General features: G+C 42.8%; 4 protein-coding genes across 4 annotated transcripts; 3 read left to right on the top strand and 1 right to left on the bottom strand.

Annotated features, from left to right (window-relative positions):
* Positions 1–309: 309 nt before the first annotated feature.
* On the top strand, positions 310–1,755 carry AOL_s00210g135 (uncharacterized protein; the record flags this gene model as incomplete). The annotated part of the gene is made up of 6 exons (XM_011128937.1): positions 310–436; positions 500–525; positions 588–624; positions 684–769; positions 844–1,241; positions 1,305–1,755. 6 exons carry the CDS (start codon positions 310–312, stop codon positions 1,753–1,755), a joined length of 1,125 nt encoding a protein of 374 aa, XP_011127239.1.
* A 1,657-nt stretch (positions 1,756–3,412) lies between these two features.
* Positions 3,413–9,315, top strand: AOL_s00210g134 (uncharacterized protein; the record flags this gene model as incomplete). Its single annotated transcript, XM_011128936.1, has 9 exons — positions 3,413–3,823; positions 3,901–4,129; positions 4,233–4,319; positions 4,444–4,533; positions 4,610–6,109; positions 6,135–6,452; positions 6,571–8,655; positions 8,742–8,838; positions 8,913–9,315. 9 exons carry the CDS (start codon positions 3,413–3,415, stop codon positions 9,313–9,315), a joined length of 5,220 nt encoding a protein of 1,739 aa, XP_011127238.1.
* Positions 9,316–10,416: 1,101 nt separating this feature from the next.
* On the bottom strand, positions 10,417–11,688 carry AOL_s00210g133 (uncharacterized protein; the record flags this gene model as incomplete). The annotated part of the gene is made up of 4 exons (XM_011128935.1): positions 10,417–10,796; positions 10,893–11,113; positions 11,185–11,339; positions 11,425–11,688. The coding sequence occupies 4 exons, from the start codon at positions 11,686–11,688 to the stop codon at positions 10,417–10,419; spliced, it is 1,020 nt and encodes a 339-aa protein (XP_011127237.1).
* Positions 11,689–14,181: 2,493 nt separating this feature from the next.
* AOL_s00210g132 (uncharacterized protein) lies at positions 14,182–15,005 on the top strand (the record flags this gene model as incomplete). Its single annotated transcript, XM_011128934.1, has 4 exons — positions 14,182–14,230; positions 14,298–14,455; positions 14,558–14,624; positions 14,692–15,005. The coding sequence occupies 4 exons, from the start codon at positions 14,182–14,184 to the stop codon at positions 15,003–15,005; spliced, it is 588 nt and encodes a 195-aa protein (XP_011127236.1).
* Between the last annotated feature and the right edge of the window lie 3,294 nt (positions 15,006–18,299).

Here is an 18,299-nt window from a genome sequence, read left to right as displayed (position 1 = left end):
GGTAGAAGGAAAAAATTCTCTCGCCAGCTTGTTCGCTTGATCAGAACCCATGGACCGGAACGCCGACATGCAATCTAAACGTCTCGTGGAGTTTTAATTCTTTTTTCCCTATTTTCTTTCTTTCTTTCCTTCTTTCCTCACTATCTATCCTTTCTTACCACTCATGCACGCTTGCGACTTTATACGCCAAGTGGTTGGGTGTAATTCCTATATGCGATCCGAACTTCGATAATACGACTGGAAGGCGAGCGATTTCGGGGAGAGTTCGACCAGAGTTTATATATATACTCGAAATATATACACATCACAATGCCGTGGGCGACGAGATCTGTTAGGCAGGACTTATGCCTGGCCGCGGTCCTGGGTGGGCCGTTGATTGCATTTGTTTTTACAATTATGAGATTCTTTGATCGAAGAAAAGCGGGTTTAGGATGGGGTAAGGTGGCTCTTAAACGGCTTTAATACAAACTTGGGACCAAAGCTAACAGTGCATTTACAGATGATTATTTAATTGGTTTTGCTTGTGTGAGTGCATGCAAACGATATTCGAAGTATCCGGCGGGGCTATTGCTAATATTCACCTCTAGCTGTTATTAATTGTTATAATATACCCATCATGGAGGAGTAAGTGATCTCTCATATATCTGATAGCTGCTAGCGATAAGAGCTAACAGCTGTCGTAGTAATAAAAATGTTACATTATGGTATACACCTATGGGAAGTGGAGCCACTTGCTCTCGTCGAGATAGATTATGAGGAATACCACCACGTATGTCGTCAAATCACTGCAGTACTACCTTTGAAGCTTATCTATATTAATTTACTAACTATTCATATCTATAGCTCACTCTTGTCTTCAGCTTCCTCTCCGGGCTTATCATGCCCCTCGTCAAAATCTCCATCCTCCTACTCCTCCTCAAGATTGGCAGTGTTTTCGACAACCTTCGAAAAGCCATCTGGGTCTTCATCGTCATTTCTGTAATCAACTGCATCATCGTACAGATGCTACTCCTCTTCCAATGTCCCCAAAAACCGGATGATACTGCCGCCGACAAGACCTTTGGCGGCCTCGAATGTATACCAAGGAAAATGCTTGGCAGGATTAATATCTACCAGGCTATCTTCAATATGTCGACGGATGTCTTTGTGTTCCCGATCCCGGTTTATATTGCATATAAGATGCGAATGGCGAGTTTGAAGGATAGATTGATGGTGGTGTTCCTTTTCTCTCTGGGATTACTGTAAGTCTTATTAGGCCTTTCGTATATTGCCACTGTCTTTATATATACTGACCATATCAATAGCGTCACCGTCATCGGCGCTATCCGTGTCTACCTCGTCTACGAAGAAAGAGTCTACATCAAAGCCGCCCCAGATTGGACATGGGGTGGCTCAGTCTGGGTCCTTCAACACCTCGAATGGACCGTCGCAATAGTCATTGCCTGCGTCCCTAACTTCCGCACCCTCGTCGGCCGATGGTTCCGACGCAACTCCAATCGAAGTACCCAAATCAACGTCGGAAGTCTAGATGCCAGTGGCAGTTTATCCCCCGCATCGATCAGATTTTCAAAACATAGCAAAACCCCGATCTTGAAGAACGCACCAATGGATAGTATCATGGAGCTGGAACATGTGGACTATCCGGCTGGGACCGGGAGCGCGGATATTGATCTTGAGCAAGCGCTCAAGATGGAATTGAAGGAGATTAATCAGTTGAAGAGAGAGATGCATTTCCAAAAGGAGATCTCGGTTTGATTTGATAATGAATTGTGGGAGATATACGTGGATGATGATATGGTTGATTCTTTATGATGTGATTTCCCCCTCACTAATGCATTGCATATGGCATTCCTTAGCTTTTAGGAAGCCTATATCGATCTTTTGATCCTTTTCGTTTCGTTGTCACATTTTTATATTATTTTTGTTTAGGATACCTCTGTATATACCTCTTGGACAGCTGGAGTTTTTGACGGATACCTTTTGTATTTTTTTTTTGGACACACCGGTCGTTTATTCGTCTGGGTCAAAGTACTATAGGAGCATTTAATGGCTTTCACGAGTACATAGTACCCACCTGCATGCATTTGCATCAAGCGTTCTCTTCCAATACCATTCATTCGAACACTGATTTTATAAGCCAATTCCAAAGGAAACGAAAATCTAGTGGGGAAAATCGATTGAAGCTGTAGATATGTTTACATGTTACCTAAGTAGATATAATGTATGTAACCATATGAAGGTCGTTTACTCCTCCACTTATAGCTATGGTCTCCAGGAAAGATACTAGGCCATCCTGCCTTGGATAAAATGCACCGTTTGTATACCAGTTCAACTTCCGGGGAAATGGCGCGCAGCTACACCAACGAAAATTGCAGGGTATATCGGTTATTATAACCATCTCAATATACCACAAATCTCGTCTTGTAGCGCTTTGTGTAACACAAGCTAGAAAGCAGCAGGATACGCGCAGTACTAGGCAATTAACTGGCATGAATACATTCAGTCTTGACTGCTATATATCCGAATTCCAAGTATTTGACCTTTATCCTCAAACTGCTGGGATTCTGAGACCTCGTGCAAAAATATACTTGAGCTTGAGTTGTAAATACTGTGGATTTGCGGTAATAGGAATGTGGTTTTATCGACATTTGAAATATACATATAATTTTCATGATCTATTCGAATTCATATCCTATTCGCCACGACTAGATAGACTCAAGCTCTCCTTCATACTGTTATATACATTTACTTGCCTTTTCGAAAGTGATTAATACGTACCGTCCCAATCAATATCAACAGTTCTGCAACCTCCCGGAATAATGTCTGCAAACCCTATCCTTTGAAGGATATATCTCTAGGTAGCAAGGAATTACTACAGTAACAACATACATGTATATATTTACATGTTTCATCGCGCTAATATTTGCGAGACACATAATCTGAGTGTCCGTATCATTTGTTATAGAACTCCATCAGCCCACTAGTTATAACTAAGTAGTTGAAGTAGCTATCTTGGCAGCGTTGCATATTTACAACTGACTCCCGTATATTTTTTCGTGCAAACGAACCTCGCATTAACGAGCTCGAGCGGGGTCGTCGAAATAGCTATCCTGTGGAGGATAGTTACCGCGTATGTGCATAAACATTGTCTCGTTGCCAGACTCCTCAACTGTGGCATAAACACAAAAATGATAAAGGTCGCAACACGCCAAAATCCGGCGAGGAGAGCGGGGAATGATGTTTAAATTGAAGCATACTTGCCGCCTTTGAATTTTATCGTTTTCCCCTTCACAGTTCCTATTTCTTTCCAGTTTCTAATCAATACCCATATTGTAACTACTTTCGACCAGGCTTACATACCAATATATTCCTAAGCCGGGCCCAATATTCGAAGTTTCGAAACTGCAACAATATGGCGACTGTAACCACAGACCCTGCTCTTACCAGGCGCCCCACCATGGTCCGCACTGGAACTTTCACCATAGTCCGCACTGGCACCTTCACCATAGCTCACGCCGCTAACAAGGGACAAGACTCTCGCTGCTGGCTCGCAGCCAAGACCCGTTTCCGTGAACGCGTTAAAGACTATGATAATCCACCAAAACCCGAGCAACTTGAAAATTTTCTATTCAGCAATTCTAACGTGAAAAATGCAATTTCAGAGTGTGAAGAACTGAAATCTAAGGCTGATAAGCGGTATAAAGGGAAAGTTAGAAAATTGCTGGAGGTATTGAGCTTTATAAAGGATACTGGAGACGCTGTTTTAACATGCGCACCGGAGACTGTGAGCATTGCATGGGGGGTTATCAGCTCCCTTATAAGTGTCAGTATTGGAACTGTGATATTAATCTTTTGATTAATTTACCGTAAGGACCTTATATTAATTTATTGGTGGTTCAGATTGGAGTCAAAGATATGGAGAGCTGCGACCAAATCTCGGAGGCTTCAACGAACATTGTCACTATAATCTTGAATTGTCGGCTCTATGAAAACCGCCAGCGGAATTCGAATGACGCAGAATCAATTGAGCTTACAAACCGGATTACCGAGGCGATTGAGGAGCTTATAACGGTTATTCTAGAGTTCTGCTGGTTCGCGAGTAGGAAGTTTGGAGGTGAAAATAAGCACAGTGCGTTATCAGGGCTCCACAGTCGATCATAATTATTCCTTTTCGACACCATTGATAAGCCGAGTTCACAGAATGGATCTTCTAATACTTTGGGATCTCATAGAAAGATTTGGAAACATCTTAGGTCTCAAATCAGCGACGGCGAATGAGAAGTATGAAGATATTGTCAGCAAATATAAGGGGCTTAGGGGTATGGCTAGCATTCAATTTGAAGAAGATATCATTAAGTGGCTACATGGCAAGTCTTTACCTGAGTCCTCTTTTCCTTTAAATTTATATCAAAACGTATATCTAATAACTGCGAATTCAAATAGAGATGAAAGCACAAAGCTCCGAACTGGCGGAGAGACTAAAACAAGAAAACGAAGAATCACTGAAAGCCTTGATCTTCCCCAATCTAGATGGTAATAGAACTCACAAGCAGTACCCAACTATTACTTCAGAGGTAGGATTCTTAAAACTAATACCCATAATCTCTAGAAATCAGTGGGAAGCTCGAATTCATCCACACCGACGTCTCCGCTATCAGATCTCAAGTCGGCGACATATCTCAAGAATTTAATAAACTCAACGATTCAGAAAAAATTAGAATCCTAGAACAAAGAACCAATGAAAAATTCGAAAAACTATACAGGGACCTGAAGCCGTCAGATGCCCACCTACGACAGTTCGGCCTCACTTTAGAACCTCTTCTCCAAAGAGTTCAGACTGCCCGTTTATCGCAATGGTTATTTGACAATGAACACTACAGGTCCTGGGTGAGAGGAAATCAGAAATTCTTCTATCTCAAAGGCCAGGCGGGTTTTGGGAAATCGGTAACAATGGCGCTTGCGATTGATCAATTATTACATAATGCTTCAAGAAGTCCATTGTCAAACTTTAAAATGCGGCACCCTAGGCTGCACTCGGCAGTCTATGACGACGCGGCAATATCTCCGATGGATAAAGATTGTCCTGTCATATTTTTCTTTTTCAAGAGAGGGGACGATGGGACACAACTGGCGGAAAGCGCTATCTCATGCCTCCTGACGCAATTGTTACATTTTTATTCTGGTAATACTAGAGAAGAAAAGGAAATCTTGATGAAAATCTTGGAAGTCCGGCATCCCATCAAGAGCAAGGCCGAACTTGGGTTCAAAGGCGATGAGCCTAAGCCCGAAGATCAGGAACTTTCGATTACCCCAAATATAAACAAACTAAAAGGGATTGTCGAAGCGATGAGGAGAACAGTCTACATCGTTATCGATGGTATCGATGAATGCACAGACTATGAAAGCTCTGGGCTGGTGTCGGAATTGGTAAGACTCGGAAGACCTAAGGAAGGAAGCGTCAAGTTTCTCTTCTCTAGCCGCGAGGGTTTGGACGTAGAAAAGTTTTTTGCAAAGGGGGAAGCGGTCATAGAAGACAATAAAACCACAAATCCAAATGGGATCCTTTGTCAGATCCACGACGATGCCACTATATTAACCGTCGATAGGTCCACGAACGAGGTAGATATGCGAGTCTACCTTAAGGATTCTCTTACGGAACTTCTTGGCCTTCATCCCACCCATCACCGGTATTTCAATACTGCATTTTCACCAACATTAGAGAGAGAGAAAACATCGCTCAATAGCAAACAAAGCAAGGAGATCCAAAGCATGGTAGAGACGATCCAAAAGAAGGCGGAAGGTATGTTCACATACAGTGCCATGGTCATCGCAAGCTTACGACAACCATCGCCATTATCAATCAAACGACGAATCAAAGAGCTTCCAGATCAAATGGATAACCTATACACAAAACATCTGGAGTCCCTCACCATGCCACAAAAGGAGCTGGTTCTTCTAGCACTTAAAAGGGTCGCTTTTGCACCTCAAGCGATGAATACCTTGGAGATTGTGGACCAATTCAAAAAAAGATACTTAGATTCAGAGGAAAGCACCGATCCTTCTGATTCTTTTGCTGCCGATAGCGACGACGAGATAACGGAAGCCGGAGGTCATATATACCATTCGTCATTTAGAAGCCGCGGGCAGAGAGTTTTTCAAATTTTCCAATGAAAAGCGAACGATTGGTGTCATCCACAAATCAGTTCTGGATTGGGTTGAGGGGGAGACCTCCAAATCCCAAAAAATATTCTCCCGTCAGATATCTATCGCAGAGGTTTTCGGATTAGATGAGTATGGGCAGATGAAGATTACGGTTCCCAGTATGTACCAGTTACCCGATCCTACGATCCTAGATCTCGAAATGGATCTTAAGATCTTTAATCGAAAGTCGCTGATTAATTCCATAACAGGGTCTTTAATCGGCCCTCATTTGGCTCCGGAAAACTTTCCAAGTAAAAGGAGGCATATCTAGATATCTTGATTTATACTTGTAAGCTAAGACGCCTTTACCCAAGTTTACAATTTAAAAATATCGAGTGCTCAGCTAATTCCAACCGTCCGGCCTATTAGTGGAGGTCTTAGCAAGCAAGGAGTTTCAGGACAGATACATTCCCACAGATTACCCCGTCGAAAATCCCAATTCATCGGAAAACCCATACTGTCGCCGATATTCGGCCCCTCTGGATACCGCGAAAAGGGAAAGACTCGCAGCTACTTTAGGAACCCCTGGGCACTACCGCGGTGAGCTAACCCACCTCACCTTCTACATGCGCAATATCAGCGAGCTCTGGGTGTACAATGAACGCAAGGGACCTAAATGGACGAAACTATTCTTGCTTCTCCGCAAACTCAGCCATCCCAGAGTCTTTATCAAATGGTCAACTGAGCTTCTCCTCCTTAACAAGACCATTGATGATTTAGAAGATCCTAAAGGACTACACCAATTAATCACCCCCGGCGTTCTCGCGGCACAACTTAGGTGGGGATTATACCTTGACTTCCTTGTAGGGGATGCAGAGTTCAACTACGACCTAGATTTTGATCTGCGGCATCCCTCCAGATTTGGCTTCACAATCCTTCACATCCCTGATATTCTTCTCTTACCCGAGAGTTTCGAACTAATCATGAAGAAAATATCGATGCGACCTGGAGGCTACCTTTACAATTTAGAGGACGAAGATAGAAACACTCCTTTTTTAATTTGTCTCCTGATGGTAAGGAAATGGCACAGGGACGGGACCAAACAACTTTGCTTAATAAGAACCATGATGGCCATCTTGAACTATGACCTCGAACCAGACCTACGCTTAAACCGAGCATGCAATCGTAGATTTCGGAGGGAGTTCATTCCCGGTTTTCCCCCATACACAAATCCACCTTTAACCGCTGCTCTCTTGCAAACTTTCAATCTTCCTTTGATATCCTGTGTTCTAAAGAAGTACGCAGGCGAACCTATGTTCTTGGATCTCAACTTCCCCGATCCTTGGGGTAACAACATTCTCCCCTTCGCACTGCAGATGAATTTTCCGACCCACGAACTGCGTATCGAGATCTTAAGGTTGCTACTTGAATTTGATATAGATCCCAATGCTCGAACCTGGGAGGGCGTAACCGCTTTGGAAGTCGTGACCCGAAATCTGGACGAAGATAGTGTCAAACTCCTCCTAGACTACGGTGCAGACGCTTACCGTATCAACACGGATGGTATTACTATTTTCATGGCTAGAGTAGACGCAAATAGAAGTGCAGGCCCTAGCGAACAAAACGAATTCGAGGAAAAGGTCATATCTAAACTGAAGCTCCTTAAGCATCATGGCGCGGATATTACCATTCAGAGAAGGGGTTATGGCGGGACGGCAATTATGCAGGTGCTTAGAAAAGGCTATCTTCTGGTTGCAGATGCAATATTACAGATGCATAAATCTGAAACCGAGCCTGGCGATTGCGCATACCTCATGAAACAGAATTTAGATGGAGAAACATTGCTACATACTGCAGCAAATTACGGTAGATTCACGGCCCTCGCACAAGCTAGGTTTGTTATTGATAACATCAATGATAACCTTGTCCTACAATTTTTGGGGAAGAAAAATGTGTCCTCTCAGACGGCACTGGACATTTCATTGCAGGATAGTGAGCGACTAGAGCTAGCTAGCTATCTTGTGGCTTGTTATTTCAAGTATTCTAGGATGAACAGAGAAGAAACTAAAGGTGAAGAGCTCTGGCTGCCTAGGCATCTTGCTTGCCGGCTTTTTTGGTCTTCATACCTAGATTCAATATTAGAATCTATGGAAAATTCGGATTCCATGAGGCCGGTTTATGATGCCCTAACTAAAACTCGGCCATATTCTAAATGGCTACTTCACCCACTAGCAGGTACTAGTCATGGAAGGCTATTATTGGAGATCGTAGAAGCCGGAGCTGGAGCAGCGGAGTTCGAAGAGGATGAGGAAGGTTGGGATATGTTCGACTGGGCTTATGCATATGGCCAGGATTTAGCAATACTAAAAAGTTCTCAAAGCATGGACTATGAGAGTAGGAGGCTGGAATGGGAAAAAAGTGAAATGAAAATCGAGAAATGGGAAATAGAACACGATTCTATCGAAACTATAGACGGACTACAAATCAAATTTTTCGAACAATCCTGTTCGAACGGTAAGTACTGTTTGATAAGACCCGCACTGCTCTTACCAGATATGGCCTCAAGACTAATATATTCAATATCTTACTACTAAATATAGAAAATCCAAGGGTTTATAAAATATTCAGCTTCATAACAAAATATCCAGTATCGCCGTACGCCAACCTATTTTATTACGAAATCACCATTGTGCAAATGTAAGTCTCTAACATTAACACTTCAGAAAATTTGCGTTTCTAAAAAGTTCTCACGCCTCTAACCCCTCGCACAGTGGTCAAGGCCTCTATCTAGGATTTACAACCGACTGTCCTAATTTACATGATAAAGTTGGTATTGATGTATGGGCCAAAGCCTCCTTCGGTCTAAGCAGTAATTCCGGGTACGCATATGTCTCTGGAAAAGGCGAAGCCTCAACTTCGTCGGGGAATGCGGAAATAAAAATTGGAACAGGAGATATAGTCGGGTGTGGATACGACCAAGAGTCTCACGAAATCTTTTGGACGTTGAATGGAAAATACCTGGGAATCTATGTAGCAGGCGTCAGACTACGGTTATGGCCAATGATAAGTGGCGCGGATCTCGATATCGACACAAATTTTGGGGCAAAAGATTTTGTTTGGAAAGGCGAGAGGGAATTGTCTAAAGACAAGGATAGTGACGCTGATGAGGTTTAGGTTGAGCTGAGCGACTAGCATGTAGTGTATGAGTGCTTACTGGTATAATCTAAAGCAAATAAAGTACTTAGTCACTAGCCACTTAAGTATATATAGTTATATTCATCACAGAAGATTACTCTTGGAGATCGTGGAAGTTGGAGCTGAAGCAGTAAAGTTTAAATAAGATAAAAAAGGTTAAAATACATTTGAGTAGGCCTATGCATATATGTAATATTTGGTAATATTAAAAAATTCTTAAAATATTAATTATGAGAATAAAAGACTAAAATAAAAAAAAGTTCAAATGAAAATCAAAAGGTGGAAGATAAAATATGATTCTATAGAAATTATAAACAAACTTTAAATTAAAATTTTCATACAGTCTGAATTAAATAGTAAGTACTGTTTAATAAAACCATCACCGATGACGATGAGCTTGCCATGAACAAGATCTTCAAGATTAAGATGAGCGGCGCTCTGGTTCGCGAAAACAAAAAAGGAGGTATCGATTGGTACCGCTATCAACAAGAAATTATAATACCAAAACTCATATCCTTCGCCAAACAGTGTGGTGAACAGTTCGGAAGAGAATATATTACTCAGGAGGATAAGGCGCTATCGTATAATCACCATGTTCAAGAAGCTGTTTACATTGCAATCTGCATTAGGTTATTCGATTACCATGGCCAGGTAACTCACCAGATCTCAATATTATTGAGTTTTGTTGGTACTATTTAAGGCAGAAGATTACCAGACATGGAGCACCAACAACTAGAAGTGACATGGAGGCGGCATGACTCGATAATGATTAGTTTTGTTTTGTAAATAGTCATTTTTAGAGTGAAATTTTAAAACTGTTGCTTTGGTGTACTCTGGTTTCATTCTGAAAGTAAATAAAAACTCACGGGAAAGAAGTCCCGGTAAAGGGCATTGATTGAGAAAGGTACAGGGCATTGACAAAGTGAAGAATTTGCCTCGTTGAGACAAGTCTTGAGAGGTGCGAAGGAAAACTGTCTGACAAGACGACCTATTTAGATTGCGAGATTTTGAAACAAAGAAGGGTTTAAAGCCCGCAGACCTATAAGAGCCCCTAGAGCCTTCAAGATTGGGCCAATCCTCTTAAGCCTTAACTGGGGCTGGGATATCGGTGGTGTAGACGTAGTTGGAGAGAAGGCGGTCCCCCTTATCACCGGCTGCCATATAGAAGACGACGATATCATAGGTTCCCTCTTCATTGACCTTAGGTACGAGACTCAATGCCCCGTTTTTCAAAACACCCAGATTAAGATCCTGCGGCGTCTCCTGTCCAGGGTTGGTGAAGTTAGTCCGAACGACATACAAGTTGCTATACTCCTCCTTTACATCTTGAGCAGTCAAAGTCTCTGACCCAACATAGAAGAGGAAAGCGCTGTCCTCAATTGCACAACCCGCATGTGTCGTCCAGCCCTGTAGCGTATTTCTTTTCATGGCAGTAGTACCCACGAAGCTCACCGGGAAGACTTTTTGGAAAAAAGAAAATTAGTACTGCGCTTGCTTAAGGTATATATCCCGAGGAAGCAATCGCGTCCCCGGCGGATACTGATTAGACAACTTACGGTCACCCTCACCCGCCTTGCTACTGAGTGGTTTCCATCTGAGGGTATAGTTGTCCGATCCTTGATAAACAACGTAACGACGGTTGCCTTTCTTATGATAGAAGGCAGAGATGCTCGATTGCTTGCCGACGCCGTCGAGTGGCACATCTTTTGCCTTTCCAACTCTAGAGCCATCTCCTTCAAGCGCGTATTCCTTTACTGTCCTTCCGATTGGTTTGTCCCTATATTGTTTTTTTTAACTGCTAAGTATGTTTTTCGCTTGAATCAGACACATATTTCTTATAGAGCTTACTCAAGTTCATATAGCCATCCCTGTCTCTGGCCATCACCGGTACCCGCCAAGGCGTTAATGTTGGTGGTAAGATCAAGACCTGCAGTAGATGGGCTCACGGAGAGAACGATATTCTCATTCCTTTTGGTATACTTGGAAATGCCGTAGACGCGAATCTTAATTTGAATAGCTTTGATTAGTCTAGGTGAATGGCAATATTGAGGGCTTAAATTACGATCATCAGACTGCATCGGAACGTACCTGGCTCTTGTACTTAAGAACAACGAGTGGTGTACCAGGGAGTAATGGACCGAGATCCCAACCGACTCCCGGAGTTGGTTGTTGGTATTCCGCAAGCTTAAGGCCTTCAGAAGTCAAATTGTTCGTGACCTCGGTCTTCATACCAAGGTTGCGGTAGGCAGTGGTATAAAACTCGAGGACCTCAGTATTGTCCAAAGGGTTCAAAATGGCGGCAATGCCAGTAAGGGTTGTATCGTTGCATTTATTCCCGACGATGGTAGACATGGCTGCTGGGATGTTTTGATCCAAATAGGGACAGCTTGTATGGGAGTCTGAACAGGAACTTCGTGTGTCTACGTTATGTTCCGAATAGGGAATATCTGAGTGGTCTTCTGGACTTGGTTGCTTAGGGCAGAATAGTGAACAAAGAACGAGAATTGGTTTTGTAAGTTTGACTACGAGATCAAAGCTAAGAGAGATAGTGATGATGTGAGAAGATGTTTTCTGGTCTGGTATTGAAGAATTTTCTACAGACTGGTGGGACACCTCGCCTTTTATAGACAGAGATGAAGCGATATCCGCCATCGAGCGATTACTATGGTGTATACGTAAGAAAAGGTCTCCAGTCCGACCCGCAAGAAATTGTAATATTTCTTTTGAGATAGTCAGGAGATAGCTGTTTGGTAAACGTGAAAGGCTCTTCACGCGGGAGGTCCTTTTCCTGCCATCTCATTGCATCGTCGTACGTTGTAGATAACTCGGACTACAAAGTCATTGCAAGAGAATATGGCCATCGGCATCGGCTCCAGGCGTGATTGGACGACAAAGACATCAATGCACTACACTGAAGCCTAAAAAACTATGTAAGTTCTCGATATTACTCGCTGGCTATGCATCAGCCATTTCAACGCCTAGACGCCAGTACGCACTGTGAATCCAAATGGGGACCTGCACAATCGATTAATCTACAAAATATGTAATTTAAATTTCAGCTCCGATCGGAAACAATAAGAGAAGCTGAAGTGAATTTTGTGGCGTATAATACCATCAAAGAGGGTGAAGAGAGAATTTTCAGCTATTCCTATATGCGACGGTCACGCGATATTAACCTTTGATGTATACAATATCTACACACGCTTTCGCCGAAAGCTGCGAGCCTGGGATCCAAAACCCCTTTTTACCTAACCATTATTAAAAGAGGATGTCTCAGTATCTAAGTGATTTTAGATCTAGAAGAATAAGTAATTTTTATGATATCTTCAAAGCTGTCAAAAAATAGAATTCTGACTCGATTTGACGGCAGTTTTTGAAGAATAATGGAAAAATAGTAGAAGAATGCAACAGCACAACACGTTCTGACTCAATTACATAACGAGTTCTCGATTTACCAAGATAATTAGCCAGGAGACTAGTCGTAACGTCAAAGCCGATTTTTTGCAGCTCGCCAAGATAGTTTAGCGGAATTCCTAAAGATAAGCTTTCAAATTTGAAGACGAGAAGGTCTGGAACATTGAATTCCGCTTGCAAGGCTCGGCTCGCATGGAAGCTAAGTTCGCAAATAGGAATCGCACACAGGAGAGTCGCAAACACGGATCGCACACAAGAGATTTGCATACACGGGCCGCACACAGGGACCGCATAGAGTAAAGCAAATATGCAAAAGAGTGTGACTTAACAGGCCAGATATGCATACTGATGCATGAGAAAGCCGAACTGCGAGTGCTATTCATCGGTAGTTATAACCAAGCTTCTGCCTTTGTCTAATATGTCGCATTGCGGATCTCGGTTAGAATGACATTAAATTTCGGGTGGCGAGAGTCCACGGATTTCCCGTCATTCCACCCACGCACAAAATAAACACAAATCAACATCTCTAGGCACCAGGAAGTCGCGATGTGCGATGAGCACGAAATTTTGTACTAGTACCTACCAAGCTGCGCAGAACCTACTAGAATGAATCAGATTTATCAAGCGAATTGAACAATAAAGCATGCCGGACCAAGTTAGCCAGTCGGATATTCTAGGACGGGACAATCAAAGTGAGCTGAGAAGGAGACCTATATCTGCAGCTGATCTTATAACAGAAAGCATCACAACTTCGTGAAAAGATGAGGCATATCGCAAGCGCCGTAGTACGCCATGGCGTTTTTGTTTCCACAAAGTGTCCTGAGTTCGTAGGTTTTGGAGTATCCGGTGGCCACGCTAGCTATCAACCTGATATCAGAATTATAACCAGAAAGCGGACTTGACTCCGCACCTTCAGCCCCAGAAGTCACGATCAAGCTTGACAATTTAGAGGAGCTGGCGAGAAGTTGTCCCATATCACTCATATGAACATTCCAGATATGTGATATTTGCGGGTTTACATCAAGCATTCACACACTCGATGGAGTGCCTTTGTCCCTTTTTACCCGATCAATCGCATTCGACGGCTGAAGATTTTCAGCCCTCGACCGATTTATCTATACCACGGTAAATATACATTCTGAGTAGCTCAAAGACGCCCACAACTATGGCCGCTGGAGCTCCTATCATGCCTTGTAAATCATTTCATGAGTAGCCAAGGAATCATCCTAGATCTCAGCTTTCAGTTTCCTTTTGATCGGAAATTACACAACATTTCCGTAGTAATCATAGGTGCTCACAGAGCATACGTAGTGTAGTGATATATATACTGGCAGCAGCAACTGGCTCTTCACCTTAGATCTATAGAAACCAATCCCTTCTGTCTCTTTGCCATATTTAATAGCCACACCAAAGTTATCCAAGACTACCAATATGAGCTCGTCAAAGTTACTCCTCACCCTTTTGGTGGCCTCCTTTACAGGTATTTGGAATACATGTCCTAGAATCCAAGCGATTTGTGATTGTTTGCTGATCAAATCTTTCTATAGCTGCCCAATTTCAAACTCCTCCTCAATATATCTTCGGCCAGCTGAATTCGAAATGCCCGGATGATGCCCGTTGTGCCGCGACGCGGTACCCAACAGTCACGGAATACTATGGTGAACCAGTCGTTGTAACTACAACCAATACAATCATAGATGTCACTGTTAGTTTGACCTGTTTACCGCTCCTTTATTCCTATTTCGAAATTTCTTCAATCTCGAAGGGATTAAACAAAAGACCTTGCTGAAATTAAAGGGATGTTTAGGTACATACTTCCACTCTTACCCATTATGTGGCTGTTGTCGAGGCCAAGCCAATGGTGAACGAGCCAGGTAGATTCTATCCAGTATTTGACAAAAGAAAGAGTCGATCCGTTCCTAACCCAACTGATTAAACCAGCTGTATGCGAAAGCACCATCATCAAACGGGTAGCACGCCCAGAAACCGTCACTGTCATGTATAATCATACCACAATTTCGCACGAGTTTACCGGTGTAGTGACAACTGAGACGGTCACCGTACCATGGACGTCTACGACCACGATAGCGTGCGTGCGCGAGGTTGGTGGTCCACATGATCATGGTCATGATAGCCCCTCGAGCTCGGCGCCGGTACCCCCAACCCAACCTTCCCCAGTCGATACTCCCCACAGGGATGACTACGGATCCTATCCACCTGTAACACCTGACCTCGACCCCGACTTTGAAAATTAATGAGTAAGCCATTAGCATCCACTCATCTTGATCGCTAATGATTCTAGCAAAGGCTAACGCTCAACGACGCAATAGCATAAATACCTCCTTGATAATCTAACGAACTCCAAGTGGTAATATGAAGGTTTATCTTTCGTCTCGGTCGTGTATTAGTACTTAAGGCTATAGTGTTAACTATAAGGCCTGTTGTTACAGATTTTTTTGAAAGATTTTCTCCAACTTTTGCCTCCGTAATGTACCATGTTATCTATAGAGCCGATCGGCTTGACGCAGTTCCGCTTTAGTTATTGTTGTTTCAGTCTTCTTTCGATAGTCTTGGTATCTTGTATATGCTGCTTAATTAAATATATTCTTAGTCCTCAATTCCCGTTCTCTCTGAAATCCCCGATCCAGGCATTTTAGAAGCAGGAATGTAACCCATTCTTTGAAGAGAAATTTTAAAGACAATGATCTAATGGGAACCAAGACCCAAACTTGAGACCCTCGCATAATATCCAGGTTTGAATGGAAGCAGCATTGATGCTCCAGCGCAAATGAGCCGGGATGAAACTTCGTCGGTACAATCTAGCACGCCGCCGCCTCCTCTGCCCCTCAACATATAGTCCAAAGTCTCTTGTCCTTGATGTTTGGAAGCAGTCTCATAACCAAAGTGTATTAACTCCGCCTTGATGTTTGGAAGCAGTCTCATAACCAAAGTGTATTAACTCCGCCTTGAGGGTCCTCAATGAAGAGTTCAGTGGCGCCGCACGCTCCGGTCCAGACTCACTGCCAGCTTCGAAACAAAAAAAAAATTATCAGTGCTTGCATGATCTATTGCCGTTTGGGTAAGTTGAGCGGCTTCCCCACACCGTGGTTATCAATGATTGGCTTGTCAGTAATGCATACAATGCAATGGACAGGATTGTATGCAAGCTGTAGGACCGAGCCCTGCCTCAGGCACCTGCATTCGAGGCTAGCAGCCTGGACTTTGCATATTTCCACGAGGCCGTCTTTCTACCAACAGACGGCTGGCTACAATACTATTGTCTACAATTCCCACAATACATTTTTCCTATGCAGTGATCCTTGTACGTGGCTTCCCTGTGTGCGATCCGTATATGCAACTAGACATCAGCCCACTTTCCGCACTCGGAAGTCACTCATAACTCTTCTTCTATATAGCGCTGCAGAAGAACTGACCTTTGTGTGCGCGATCGGTCCGTCGTTAAACTGGGCGGTCCCCAGCTGTCAAACCCTGGATCGAGGCTAAGCCCAGACTATGTATGTATGTATTCCCTAGATATGCATCTGGTCTAGCTTTGACTATCATTGGGCCAACACAAGCATCTAGCCTCGAGACCAGGCGCAGGGTGAGGGCAGAGACAAGCATCAAAGATTCCGAATCCAGAATATGCATGCCTACATATATTTGTAGATAGCTAGGTGTTACTTCGATTTGTTTCTGTTTGCTTCCATATTTTCCTATTATTCATGTTGGCCATTAGGAATCAAACCTCGTGGAAATTCCCTAGTGTGAGCTTTACGGCCTGTAATAATATAGCCAGGCCTCCCCTTTGCAAATTTTGCGACACCTAGGTACAGGGCCAAGCAAGATTCATACTATAGTTTAAATCCTCGACGTCCGAAAGAGTTGGAGGGAGCTTAGCTATTCCTCGTGTTCATTTGCGATTATCTATCGCATACTATATATATATACTGACTGTCCCGGTTTCCATTAAACTTGGTTGCATCACATCTGCTCCTGTTTAAAATCTGTTTTAAATTTACTACCTTTTTGTGATTATTCACGGAAATATGCAACGTGCATACGCAACGCGGAGAATTGCATTCAAATGAGCTTGCTTAGAGAAGACCATAATTAATAACTAGGCCAGCGCAACAACTTCTCCAACTATTTTGAGACAATTATCGTCGGTGTCGGCAACAGATGAGCTTTATATCGACACTAGCTAGCTACTATTGTAGGAAAGAGCCCAGCTAGGTTAGTACTGCAGTATCTGTACTATAGCCACTATGGAACGGTAATTCGCAGAAGATTCGAAATCAGGCTCCCCCCAAAGCAAGTCTCAACTTTGGAAGATGGCCATAAATTATTATCGGTATATTTTTGGGTAAACAACCTCATCGCCAGTGTCATTCACGCGAGTCGGCTTAAATATCCATTAACCATACATATCACAATCATCTTCTGTTGGAACCTTAATTCTCCCCACGCTAGGTAGTACTACCAACTCTAGGTAGCGAAGTTACTTCAATCAAATTTTGACTCGAGAAACTAAAATACACAATATGGCCAAGTACTTCCAAGCGATCTCTCACGATCTCGATGATAACCCCCGACCTATATATCATCTCATAGAAATTGAAAATACCAAATCATTTTGATATTTACACGTATATATAAGGAGAAGCACAGACGGGTGCAGCCCGAAAAGCCCGACCCTCCGCATTGCGCATATTGAGCGGCTAAGCAACTGCCAGAGCCTATAGGGTGAATTCGATATTGAAATCAAGCTCGAAGGATGAGTGTCGAGTGCGATCTTTCCCTTTCAAGCTTTTATTATGCGCAACAGCATCGGAGATAGAAAGGTTATTTAAGAAATGATTCCCTATCTGCCGTACCTCGATTTTCTACGCAAAGTGAAAATATTAATATTAATATTGCCGAGAAGGATTTCAAAATTGCTTCTCCGTTAGAATGTGTTACATCATATACTATGCATCGAAGGTCAACTAGCATAAACTAATAGAATATGCAATAATGAGTACTTTCGTATACATACCAGTAATTCGGTATGGTATGGCTCAAAACCTTGCCGTAGATCTGTTCCAATACACCATTACAATTAGATTTAATCTAATATAGGTACATATACGGTACTTAAATACCCAAATATATGACTAAAAGTCCCCCCAAAAAATTAAAGAAATCAACCCCATTTCTTAGTCCAAAATAAATCCTTCCTTCCTCCCAGGATCATGTATATTCCCACCAAAATTAATCTAATACCTCCTTAACAGAATACTGTACCACCTTCAAATATACCACATATATACTAAATACCAATTAGCCGCTAACTCTTGCATACATACCTATGCTCAAATCCAGACACTCCTGAGACAGACTAGACACACCATAATCGAAATGCCATACTCCCCAGTCCGAACCCACAGTGTTGCGCAACGTTGGATAACCAAATCCGGAAATCCGTCCTTGGCGCGCGAACCGACAACCTCACCTCCTACGAACCGATCGATACCGTTCAATTTATTCAATTTATTCAATTTATTCAA

This window comes from Orbilia oligospora, assembly GCF_000225545.1.
Source record: "Orbilia oligospora ATCC 24927 unplaced genomic scaffold scaffold00210, whole genome shotgun sequence".
Lineage (NCBI taxonomy): Eukaryota > Fungi > Ascomycota > Orbiliomycetes > Orbiliales > Orbiliaceae > Orbilia > Orbilia oligospora.
This window is presented reverse-complemented; position numbering and strand designations above follow the sequence as displayed.